Below are 12,346 nucleotides of genomic sequence, written 5' to 3' on the forward strand. Positions count from 1 at the left end.
AACACACACACACACACACACACACACACAGACACACAAGTTCGACCAAAACACAACCCTACAGCAATGACACTATAACAGGACCAGCAGCGTATTGAAAACTTTTGCTTAACATCATAACATTGATGTATGGACGTAGACTCTTATATGTATCTGTGGTATCGGTCTACTGTAAAAATGTACACACACAGAGCATGTGTGTGCATGTGTGTGTCTGTGTATGTGTGTGTGTGTTGTTGCAAAAACACCAACCCGCTGTACTCCTTCTTTCCACAGGACTAGTGTCAGCTGATGCAGATGTTGCACTCAGCAACCCGGCTGCAGCCAACAAGAAAATAACAAAGGACAAAGGTTGGACCACACACACACACACACACACACACACACACACACACACAGACACACACTTATATAAGAGAGGATATTCCATTATCCACCTTAATCTAAACCCTTACCCATTTTCTTTTGACAACTGACAAATTGTCCTCACTTAGGAGGGCTTTCCTCATCTACTGTATTCACACACACACACACACACACACACACACACACACACACACACACACACACACACACACACACACACACACACACGGACACACACACACAGACACACACGTGCAGAGACCAACAACGTGGTCACACACGCAAACAGAAACAGAAGCGTCAGGATGTTCGGCCGCTCCTATTGATCACCTGTCTCCGAGCCATCAATCAGAGGGATTAGGGAGGGAGAGAGATAGATGGAGGGAGGGATGGATGGAGGGAGGCGGGTGAGGCTAAGTGAAGGAGGCATGGCTAAAAGGGGTCGAGGGGTCACGCACTAAAAGCACGCGGGGGCCTCTCCACCCTCCATTACTCTTCTCCCCTCTCTCTGTATTTTCCATTCTTTTAAAACACATTGTTTTCATCCTTCTCTCCACCTTTTCCCTCGTTTCCACTCGTTCATCCTCCCGAGGAGCGACCGCTCGCGTCAGCAGAGAAAAACGCTTCCTTTAAAATCAATAGTGGACAAAATAAATAACCTCTTGGTTGTTTCGCCACCACGGAGCAGCAGCCTCAGAGTTTTAAATACTACGTCTGTGAGGCCACACTGCTTCTCTAGACTCTCCTGGTGTTCACTGCAGAATAGACAGAGAAAAGGAGGTTTCACCAGCGGCTTGTGAACACGATATCGCAATAACACCTCATGGGAATTTTTTTAAATTTAGCAAAAACATCTCATTCGAGTCAAAGATGAGCTGATTAGAATTTGGTGGTCGAAGGTAAAAAGGAAACTGTGACCCAACAACATCCAAGTTGTTTTTTCGTGAACGTGTTTCCTCACGAACCCTTTGGCCCAGATGTTCACTCACAGATGAACTTATTAGATGTTGGGTGGTGAAAGGTCAAAGTGACAGAGGCCAAGAGACGAGAGAGAAAGGACCGGAGAGAAAGAAATAAGGAAAACGGAGAAAGAGAGGACAGGAAAGATGGAAAAGCGGGAAAACAGGTGGGAAATGAGTGATGGGGAAGAAAAAGATGAAGATGAGGGAGAAGAACAAGTGTTGAGGTGGAGAATGAGCGATGAAGATAGACATGAGAGAGGAAGGGATGTATGGATGAAGTGGCAGATAGGGGATTGTGCGTGTGTGTGTGTGTGTGTGTGTGAGTGTGTGTCAGAGTGCATCTTAATCAGCGTTAATTTCACAGCAGAGTTAACCCAGTTGTCAGTGTGTTAGGCATTAAGGGCTGAGCAGACACTGTGACGCACTCGCAATGAACACACACACAAATCAAGGATGTCTTTAATCCCTGCCAATTAGTAGCGCACACGATCGCCTGAATACTAACGACCTCTGTGTGTGTGTGTGTGTGTGTGTGTGTGTGTGTGTGTGTGTGTGTGTGTGTGTGTGTGTGTGTGTGTGTGTGTGTGTAATTGATTTCTTTGATGTTGCTCCGTTGCCTTTTACACCTTAGTAAACATCAACATTTCATAAACTTCAACGTCGCTCAGGAAAACTTTACTCATGTTTATGCGTCGTTAATAATTTTTCATAAAGCTCGTACGAGATCTTCCACAGTCAGAACTCTTGACTATTTAAAGAAACTCACTTATTGGCTTTTCTAGACGAGAATTAGACGAGAAAAATCCATCGACTGTTTTTGAAGATGAACGAGAAAACCACTCTCAGAAGTGGAGCCGAAAAACTGGACCAGACTTTAAAATAATAAAAAAAATGAGGTGAATCAGAATCAAGGAAATCTTAACGTGATCTTTTCTTCACAGACGAGTCATCGCTGGGACAAGCCCTGCCCCCTGGCTTCCCTGCTCCGTTCCTATTCGCTGACGGCTTGTCGTCAGTAGAGACCCTGCTCACCAACATACAGGTACGACCCCGTTTATATTGTTTCTGATATCAAACATGATTTTCTAGAACAGTTTTGATTTAAACCGATTATTTAATTAAATGATTTGGTTAAATCAGAATAAGGTTTTCACAGACAAGGGAATTCATCTTAAAGTTGTTCTGCAAAACAGTGAGAAATATACAAACAAAGTTAAAATATTAACAATTTAATCACGATGGAAAAACCATTAAACACTGGAAATGCTTCTTATTGTGGATATAATAATCAAACCAGACGCCAAAAAAAGCCAAATCCTTGATTCCAACTGTAAATAAAGTTGTTTTCCACTCTTATACTTTAGCATGTTGTTGTAAATGGTCCTTGCTCCGCCCTCAGGGTCTGCTGAAGGTGGCGGTGGAGAACGCTCGGGTGCAGGACAAACACATCCAGGCGGAGAAGAGGGAGCTGAAGATGGAGCTCTACAGGGAACGAGAGATGAGGGAGAGTTTGGAGCGGCAGCTCACCTCCGAACTGCACAGCAGAGGTAGGTCAAGGTTCATCACATTATTAGGTTTGGTAGATAAAACACATTCAGGTGTCAAATCCTACAGATGTCTGATGAATCCAATCTTCAGGCTATGAACTACAGCGTCAAAGTGTGAAATGTTCCTCTATGTTCCTCCTCCAGCCTCCATCCAGAAGCGTCTGAAGAAGGAGAAGAAGGCCAAGAGGAAGCTGCAGGAGGCGCTGGAGTTTGAGTCCAAGAGGAGGGAGAGAGTGGAGGACGCTCTGAAACACTCGTCCTCATCCTCCCCCTCTCCTGAGCCGCTTCACGCCGCCAACAACAACATCAACGCCAAGAACAGTACGACTTTTATCATTTGAATTCCAATCCTGATATCTCTGCAAACATTGTTTGGTTCAGACCTTCAGACTCGTCAGTTTAGTCTGAACCTGAACATCCGGTGTGTTTCACTCACGTTCTCCAACAGGAGGACGTCTCATGCCTCTGTCATTACAACCGGGGAACTTTACCATATTAATGTTTCCCGGAACAACGTCCGGCCACAAAAATTAATTGAGAATGTCGTCCGTCGTAATGTTTTTATTCCTAACATCAGTTTTTTTTAGCGAGCAGTAAAAGTGCCTTGACAATTAACATCAATAGGAAAAACAAAATAACAGAGCAGTGTGTGGACCCGTGTTTTTCTTTGTGGTTTGGTTTCCTGTGTTTACGACCTGCCCGGTTACAAGGTGCTGCTCGCTGTTTATTGGCCGACCCACTGAGACTCTGTCTTGTCTTTGTGCTTCGTACCAGACGCTGCTGAGGATAAACCTGAACTTAATGGAAACCAGCAAGACAACGGTGCTGTACAAGGTACCTGAGCACACACACACACACACACACAATATAAAAAAAAAACATAAAACGCACACAGACGCCACACATTAAAGATATCATACGGTACAGAAACGCAGACTTACACATCGGCACATTCATGTATGTATGTGTGTGTGTTGGGGCCCGGGCCAGATTAGTGCAGACATTTAGCAGACGCTGTGGCCTCCCTTTGATGTGAACCTTACAACACGTGTGTTTGACTGCATGTGTGTGTATGTGTGTGTGTGTGTGTAGATATCCAAGGTCTTTGCAGGCCCAAACATTAATGCTCCGGTTGGACCTGTAAAGACGTCTAGTGGAAATATTTTATGACTTTTATGTCAGTTTGGACGTTTGTGGTTGAACTTGGTTGTATTTAATCAGGTTGTGTGTGTGTGTGTGTGTGTTTTTCTACTTACATGTAACGACAAGCGTTTCCTCTACCGCTCTCGTACAGTAGCTTATTTCCAAACCTCTCCTGGTTCCGCTCGTAAAGCTCGACTCAGCTGGTCAGTGCCGAGGAAACAACTGTGTGGAGATTTAATATTTATTAAATGAATGGAGTCAAGTGTGTGTTTCTACCTTTGAAACCATTTCCCTGCTCCTCACTCGCTCAGCTGAGCCGTGTTGAAGGTGAACACTTTTGTATATTGAAGTTAGAATGAAGAGTTTAGGTCGTGGGAGAATACATTATGCCAATGAGGGTCCTCACAAGTATAGCAGTGAGAGGGGGGGGTGTTAGTATGCGTGTGTCATCCTCTTTCCACCAGCTGTGCTCAGTGCTGCCTGACATTGAAAACCCTCACTTGAAACCCTGTGTGTTTAAATGAATATCTACAGGCACACACACTCCCTGGGTGTGTGTGTGTGTGCTCTCTGTACCTGTAGTTGTGTATTTTAGTGTGTGTGTGTGTGTTTGATCCACACTCTAGTGAGACAGGGAACTCTAATTAGCTCTCTCTCCTCTTTAGACCCTTTTAGATCCTCTCTCTTCTGCAAGCCAAGCACTAACACACACACACACACACACACACACACACACACACACACGGACCCACCTGATTTCATTAATGTTGATTGGCCCAGTAGGACCCCTTTGGTGCCTGGCTCACACACACACACAACCGCACACACACACAAACACACTCATCCCTCCTGCCATAAAAGCATTTTGCACCTATGGTGGTTTACTTACACACACACACACGCACACACACACACACAGACACACACACACACCTCCCCTGCCTCTCTCACCTTCCACACTCTTAATTAACGAGTGAAGCGAAAACTGCTGAATACAAAGAAAGACGTCGCATTACAATCAGAACGAGGGAGCGAGGGTTAAAGAGAAAAAAGTGAGATCGGTTTCTCTCGCTTGTTCAAAACCAACTGGACTAATTGGCTGTAAAAAAAAGAAAGAAAGGAAGGAAGGAAGGAAGAAGAGAGGACAACAAGGAAAAGGGAAAAGTGAGGAAGAAGAGAGGGCAAAGAGGAGTAGGTTTGGAGGATGGAGGACAGAAGCTGAGGATGAGGGGAAAAAGGAGGAGAGGAAGAAAAGAAAAAACCTGAGGAAGAACAGAGGGCGATCCGAGGATGGAAGAAAGAAGAAAGAACAGACGACAAGGAAAAGGGGGAAGAGTAGGATTGTTTGGAGGATGGAGGACAGGAGGGCAGGATGAGGGAGAACGGGACTGAAGGGAGGAAAGGATAAGAAAAGCAAATGAATCATGGAACAAATGATAAAATAAATGGTTGAAACAAGGAACAGAAGAAGGAAAAGAGAAGTGAAAAAGGTGGAAAAAGGAAATGGGGAAATAAAGAGAGAGACAAGAAGTATAGGGAGGAAAGAAAAGGATAAAGTGAGGTGCAGAGGTGGAGGGAAAAAAAGGGATGAAGAGGTGAGGAAGAAAAAGGGGAAAGAGGAGTAAAATGTAAGGATGAGGAAGAGGGGGAAACAGATAGGAACGGAGGAGATGGAAAGAAGAGATGAAACAGAACAGAGGAGGTGAGGAAGAGGGGGGTGCGAAGAAGGGAATGGCTGAAATGAATGAAGAAGAGCCAGCGGTGGAGATAAAGTAGGAAGGGGGGATGAAGGGAGGAAATGAACAAAGGGAAAGAAGCAGAAAGGGCAAAAATAAAGGGGGAAAGGAGAAACAGAGAAAGAGGGAACTGAGGGAAAGAAAGTGGGGGTGCGTGGAGGAAGAGGAGGAGGAGGAGGAAGAGGAGGTAAAGGAGGACACGAGGGGGAGGAAGTTGAAAAATGTGACCTTGTTCCAAGACCTGGTGACATTTCCTCCACCTGATAAACTCTTAACAAGGCAGGTCAGCATCATTTGTAAACCAGGACACACACAGACACACACACACAGACACACACACACAGACACACACACACACACACAGTCACACACACACACAGACACACACACACAGGAGATGTGTGTTTTATAGTGACAGAGATGAACGTGAAGGGAAACAGGGTCAGATTTAGGAAAAAGGAGCTTCAGACGAGGAAAGTTTAGTTCAAACAATAAATATTATGTTTTAAAAATATTATTTCTTTACAGGTCGACTTCCTGTATTTTTGCATCGTTCTGAAATGCAAATTTAAAAATAAAATAACGAGAAACAAGTCCGAAATTTGGTGTTTTCCTACAAATCTTTTTCACATTTAAACTGATCCGATCTAACATGTGGACCCAGTGAATATTTAATAAATGAAATGAAGCGGCTGCTCACAGCTGCACTTGAAACGTGAAACACTTCCTGGGATGAAAAGCTCCAGGGACGACTCGGGAAGACTGGGAAAGAGAAGAAAACATAAATATGAGATGTTTGAGCAAATAAACAAGTCGTGACACTCTTCATATTTTATTTAATATCTTTTTTCGAGGAATCACATTTTGACCAGATGATAATATTGTATCGCTTTAATTTAAAAAAAGATACTTCTTGGATTGACTTTGTTTCGTCTATTATTGAAAATACACACAGGTTGAAAAACATTTGTCTTTTTCAATTAATTAATTAATTAATTATTTGCTGAATTAAGGTGGAATATCAATTACAGAAAGAAGTTTTATCGCATATTTTCAAGCTAAAATGAATAAATATTGTTGCGTTACAGCTTCAACGATGTGATTATTCACTGATTGGTGTAAACTGATTAAAGGACTTTAACTACGTGAATACATGAAAGGAAGTTTCAGATCAAAATAAGCAAATTAATCGATTTGGAAAATAATCTTTGCGTGAAACGTGGCGTTAAAATAATAATGAAATAGATCCAGCAGAAGAAAATGAACAAATCAGAACGACAAACCACAAACGAACGGAGGAATGAAGTTAGAGAATTTAGTTTTTTTGGGGGTGAACGCGACTCTCAAGTTACACGACCAAAAACCTGCTGCCTAAAGGAGAAAGAGAAAAGGACAGGAGAGGACAGAGAGAAGAATGGGTCGGGATAAAAATAATACGAGACTAACAGATAGAGGACAAGAGGGAGGGAGGTGAGGAGGAGGAGGAGGAGGGAGGGGATGCATGCAGAATAGAGGGATGAAAGCGGAGGAGAGGAGGGGGTTTGAGTGCATGGTGGGGTGATAAAAATAGGGAAGGGCAGGAGATGAGAGGGATGAAAAGGAGGGAAGGTAAAGAATATGAAGGAGGAAACGAGGGACGAGCGACAGATGAAAGAGAAAATTTAAAAAAAAAGTTTCTTATTCAAACGTCTAACTCGTTTCATATCTTTTAAAAAAAGACGAGTGATCAATAGAGGACGAAATGAGGAGGTGAGATGACGATAAAGAGCGAGAGAAGGAGGAGAAAAAGAAAAGTAGCGGAGGGCAGGAGGAAGAGGAGGAAGGGGGGGGGGGGCAGGTTTATGGTTGCTGTTATGCAGAAATGTAAACACTTTGCAACGTCCGCAGAAAACAATGACACCGCGGGGAGGGGAAGGTGTGCACGTGTGTGGGTCTGTTTGCTTTGCGTGTGTGTGTGTGTGTGTGTGTGTGTGTGTGTGTGTGTGTGTGTGTGTGTGTGTGTGTGTGTGTGTGTGTGTGTGCACGTGCTCCTGTGTGGGTGGGTGCAGCAATGGCACCACGGGGAGCGGAAGGAGAACGACGGAGGTGAAATGAGAGAGAGGGAGAGAGGGAGGGAGAGTCGACCCAGGCAAAATTGGAGATATGAGATTTCAATCCTAAACGGATGGAAAGAGAAAACAAGTTTATACAAAAACCGCATCCTGCTTTAATTATCCAGATGAAAGCCGGAGGTTCCTCGACCAATTAGAGGCAACGTTTAAAAAAAACGCTCGAGCTGTAACAGCTGAGTTCGCAGCAACGAGAGCGAACGGCTGGAAATCTGGAGGTGTGACTACACGTCTCTAACTGTAGGGGGCGCCGCCATCTTGACTTAATGGCGTCATGTGTGGAGCCACGGTATCGAGGCCCCGCCCATACAAGCGCTTAGCCAATCACGAGTCAGTCTTAGCCTCCGCCCGTTTTTACATCATCACGTGAATGTTTGCTTGTTTGAGGCGTTCAAGACAAACACGAATTCATCATTTCTGTTATTTCCACAGATTCAATTAATTGTGAAAACATCAATTGATAATCAATAATCAGAAGTTATTAATCATTTTGTTGTTGCTGTGTTTACTTACAGATTCCTTTGCATTTTTGCTTTTTACCCAGAATCCCGGCCGTTTCTGAAGACACCCATGATGTTTTAGACCGAGGAATCCGCGCCTGTCGAAACCCCGCCCCCTTCCCGCCATCTAGCCCCTCCCACACCACCCCCCTGCACAGAAGAACTCCACCAGCCCGTTTCCACAGCAACCACGGCTTCCACGACAGCAACGACCTCCCCCGGCGGGATTCTAACTTTGCTACACCGCGACATTTTGATGTCGCTAAGATACATTGAGACTACTAAGAGACACGCCCCTTATCTGGACTCATTTTGGGGCCGTCTCTCTCTCTCTCTTTCTTCTATTCTTCTTTTTAGGCACACTTCACTCCATTCAATCCTCTTTTCTCTTCTCATTCCTCGTTCATTTCAAAAAAGTAAAAATCGTTCCCAAGAAAATGGCGAAGGAGGCAAACGGACCGATCAGCGCTCGCCATCGTGTTCGGAGATCGTGCGAAGAAATGAACGACTTGATTGGACGACTGAGACTCTTTAATTGGTCGGATATCATCATGTGACTCACTGGACTGAACCAGGCTCATTGTGATCGGTGCTGACGAGATAATAATGTTTCCATGAAAAGATGAAACTTTCTCTTCAAACCACCTCCTCTGATTGGACGGTAATCAGCTCATCGGAGGCGCTCAGGACGCAGGATGGAAACAGAGGGTTTAAGAATAAAATACAAAAAAAAAGACGTGTAAAGAAAATATTTGGATGGAAAAGAAACTGAGGAAAACAACTCGAGAGGCTATTTCTGTCTCTCATGTTTCATTCATTTTTGTTTTCCGTACAGGGACCTGAAAGAATGCATGGGAAAACTTCTGTTGTCCTTTATTTTATCCTCCGTACACTCATCTCCCCTCGTATCTCTCCTCTTCTCTGATTTGTTCTTCACCCTCTTTTCTCTTTTCTATAAAAATCAGCATCTCTTCCTATAAGACCTTGAATCCTTCACTCTTCCTTACTTCTTTCCCTTTACCCCCTCCCTCTTTCTCTGTCTCTCTCTTTCTATACGGAGGCATTATTCTGAAACTGTTGGATGCAGCTTTTCAATGTATGAAGTATTTTCTATCACCCTTGACTTGTGAAATCAGTTTCTCAAATGACGCAAAGGTTGAAAAAAAAAAAAAAAAGAAACCCTTTTTTTATTACGATGGAGTGATTTTTAGACACGATATTATATCCTGAAAGTACGTTGGATTCTCTCCCTCGACAATGGACCTTTTCACCTTTTGACCCCTGCCCCCCTCCCCCCCGTGACCAGTAAGTAGTCCTGAAGTTTCTGGCGTTTGTCAAATTAAAACTGAGGAGCGCTTCATTTGTTTGAGCTGAGGATTTTAATCTACCCGAATGATACATAATCAAATTTAGTTTTTGGGAAGGGGATTCAAAAAGTAATGAAGCGTACCACAGGTGGAGAAATCAAGCGCTCCTCAGCAACGTCAAACGCCAGGGGAACTTTTTATTCCCCCAGATTTTTCTGACCTACTCCGAGTGCAGACTGTTGTGTTGCAGTTTTGTTTATTCCACCGCGTGTTTTGTTTGTTTATTTGTTGATTACTATTTGAAATGTGTACGTGAGGAATGGGGGGCGGGTGGGGCCAGGGTGGCTGGGGTTTGGGGGGGGGGGGGGGGGGTTAAAGGGATATTCCGTGTAGATAGAAATAACATTCAGCGTTCTCTTGTTTTTGTTCTGTTTTTATTTCTCCTGATGATCTCTCAAGTCTGTCACTGTTCTCTGGGTTTGAGCTGACTGCAAATATACAGTATTATAATGACTGGTGTCTGCTGGTGATTTACACACACACACACACACACACAGAACCACACAAAACACAAAGTGCTATAGTGTTCCTTTAATTTGTATTCCCAGTAAAGGACGAGCCTGCTAACGGATGAACAACCAAGTACTTACACTCCGAGTGAGTCCACCCAGAATAGAACAGCAACACGGTGACTATGGTATTTTACTTATGAAGCAATTTATTAATATTACACATCCTCTGGTGAACATCATGCAGCAGGTTTAGTTCTAACCAGGTTGCAGAGTTGGACCCGGACCACCTCTTCTGGACCGAACCTTTCACACCTGATAAGTTTCCTTCAGACTAAACCCAAAAGTCTGAAGGTCGGAACTCGGAACCGAAATAGACGTGAAAGAGCCCCAACACGAAGCTGGTCCTTTCATTCGAAATTATCAATAAAAAAGTATATATATAGTAGTCTTATAAGTATAACTATAACCTTTATTTAATGCAGTACATCAGATACTCACACACACACACTCTGGTATAATGCATTTCACGGTCACACAGGAGCCGGTGAGTAAACACACACACGTCGTCTCTGTTCCATTTAGACTGTATATTTACTCTGCATTACGAGGTTAATGAGGTGAAGCCTCTCTCTCTCTCTCTCTCTCTCTCTCTCTCTCTCTCTCTAATGGATCTCTACCTCTCTCGTCCCATACTTCTGTCTTTACTTCCCTCTCATCTCCGTCACCCTCTGTTTTCCTTCTCTTTCTCTCTCTCTCTCTCTCTGTCCTTCCTAGTGTCACTCTTTTGATCTCTGCTTTCCATTTTTCTATCGTGTTTCACCCCATCCGTCTCTTCCTCCTCCTCTCTCTCCATCTCTCTCCGTTTACCAAATAGCTGATGTCACTTTTTCCATTTCCCCCTAATGGAGGCAGAAACACAGAGCGATGGACGGGTGGTGGTGGTGGTGGAGGTGGAGGGGGTGGGGGGGTGGGGGAGAGAGAGAAGCCAGAGATGAAGAAGGATGGATGGAAAGCGAAGGAGGCAACGAGGAAGGATGAAAAGGTGACGGCGCAGGAAACAGAGATTGAAGGATCCGAGAGTCGACGTGGGAGAAAATGAGGGAGAGAGGAAGATGAAGAGATGATGGACAGACAGAGCAACAGAGGTGTAACATGATGAAATGATGAGCGTTAAGAGACGGGAGATGGAGGGAGGGAGGGGCAGAGGATGATGGGTAATGAAAAGATAGAAAGTGAGAGGCCCGTCTGGGACAGTGACCCGTCAGGAAAAAGGTTTATCTTTGGTTTTTAAAAGGTGGAAGTTTATCAAGAAACACAGTTGATGGTCAAACTAACAAAGTCAGAGCAACGGAAAGATTTCAGTTTGAGAGAAGAAGAGGATGAGACTGGGGGGGGGGGGCTGATGAAAGGATGGAGGGAAAATGTAAACGCAGGAGGAAAGAAAAGAGGGATGAAAGTAATGATGGAAGGAGGACGGAGAGAACAGAGACATTCCCAGACAGAGCAGCCAGGCTGTTAAAACACACACACACACTCACACACACCTTCACACACACACACACACACTCACACACACACACTCACACACACACCTACACACACACAGACACACACCTTGCTCCATCATTAGTCTTCATTAGAGTCTTTATGAGGAAAATTAGAAAGGGAGTTTCCTCCCAAACTGAGCCCTGGGGTCCAACCTGCCTGTGTGTGTGTGTCTGTGTGTGTGTGTGTGTGTGTTTGTGTGTGTGTGTGTGTGTGTGTGTGTGTGTGTGTGTGTGTGTGTGTGTGTGTGTGTGTGTGTGTGTGTGTGTGTGTGTGTGTGTGTGTGTGTGTGTGTGTGTGTGTGTGTGTGTGTGTGTGTGTGTGTGTGTGCTTAATTGTGGTTAATTTCTACATGGGGTTTCAGTAGATGAAGGAAGGAAGGAAGGATACTGTGTGTGTGTGGAGGGAAGTTGTGGTATAAATAAGTGTGATACATGCGTGCCCACACACACACAGGATGTGTGTTGTTTTCATGTTTGGACAGTGGTTAGAGACAGAGAAAGAAGGGGGGATGATGGAGGGAATGAGACAAAAGGACAGAATGAATTTAAAATGTTCATCCAGAAGGAAGATCGTGCTTCATTCAGCTTGAGTCAAATTTGGATCATTACATACCACAT

General features: G+C 44.2%; 1 protein-coding gene across 1 annotated transcript in view; it reads left to right on the plus strand.

The window, feature by feature from the left end:
* The window catches only part of LOC133028677 (dachshund homolog 2-like), a 59,085-nt gene extending 49,104 nt beyond the window's left edge, over positions 1-9,981 (plus strand). The window contains exons 7-12 of the mRNA XM_061095636.1: positions 277-351; positions 2,270-2,370; positions 2,728-2,875; positions 3,020-3,196; positions 3,650-3,709; positions 8,407-9,981. Of these exons, the coding sequence (XP_060951619.1) occupies positions 277-351; positions 2,270-2,370; positions 2,728-2,875; positions 3,020-3,196; positions 3,650-3,709; positions 8,407-8,444 (599 nt within the window). The 3' untranslated portion in view covers positions 8,445-9,981. The remainder of the gene's footprint in view (positions 1-276; positions 352-2,269; positions 2,371-2,727; positions 2,876-3,019; positions 3,197-3,649; positions 3,710-8,406) is intronic.
* Positions 9,982-12,346: the final 2,365 nt, after the last annotated feature.

Source organism: Limanda limanda, chromosome 22 (assembly GCF_963576545.1).
Source record: "Limanda limanda chromosome 22, fLimLim1.1, whole genome shotgun sequence".
Lineage (NCBI taxonomy): Eukaryota > Metazoa > Chordata > Actinopteri > Pleuronectiformes > Pleuronectidae > Limanda > Limanda limanda.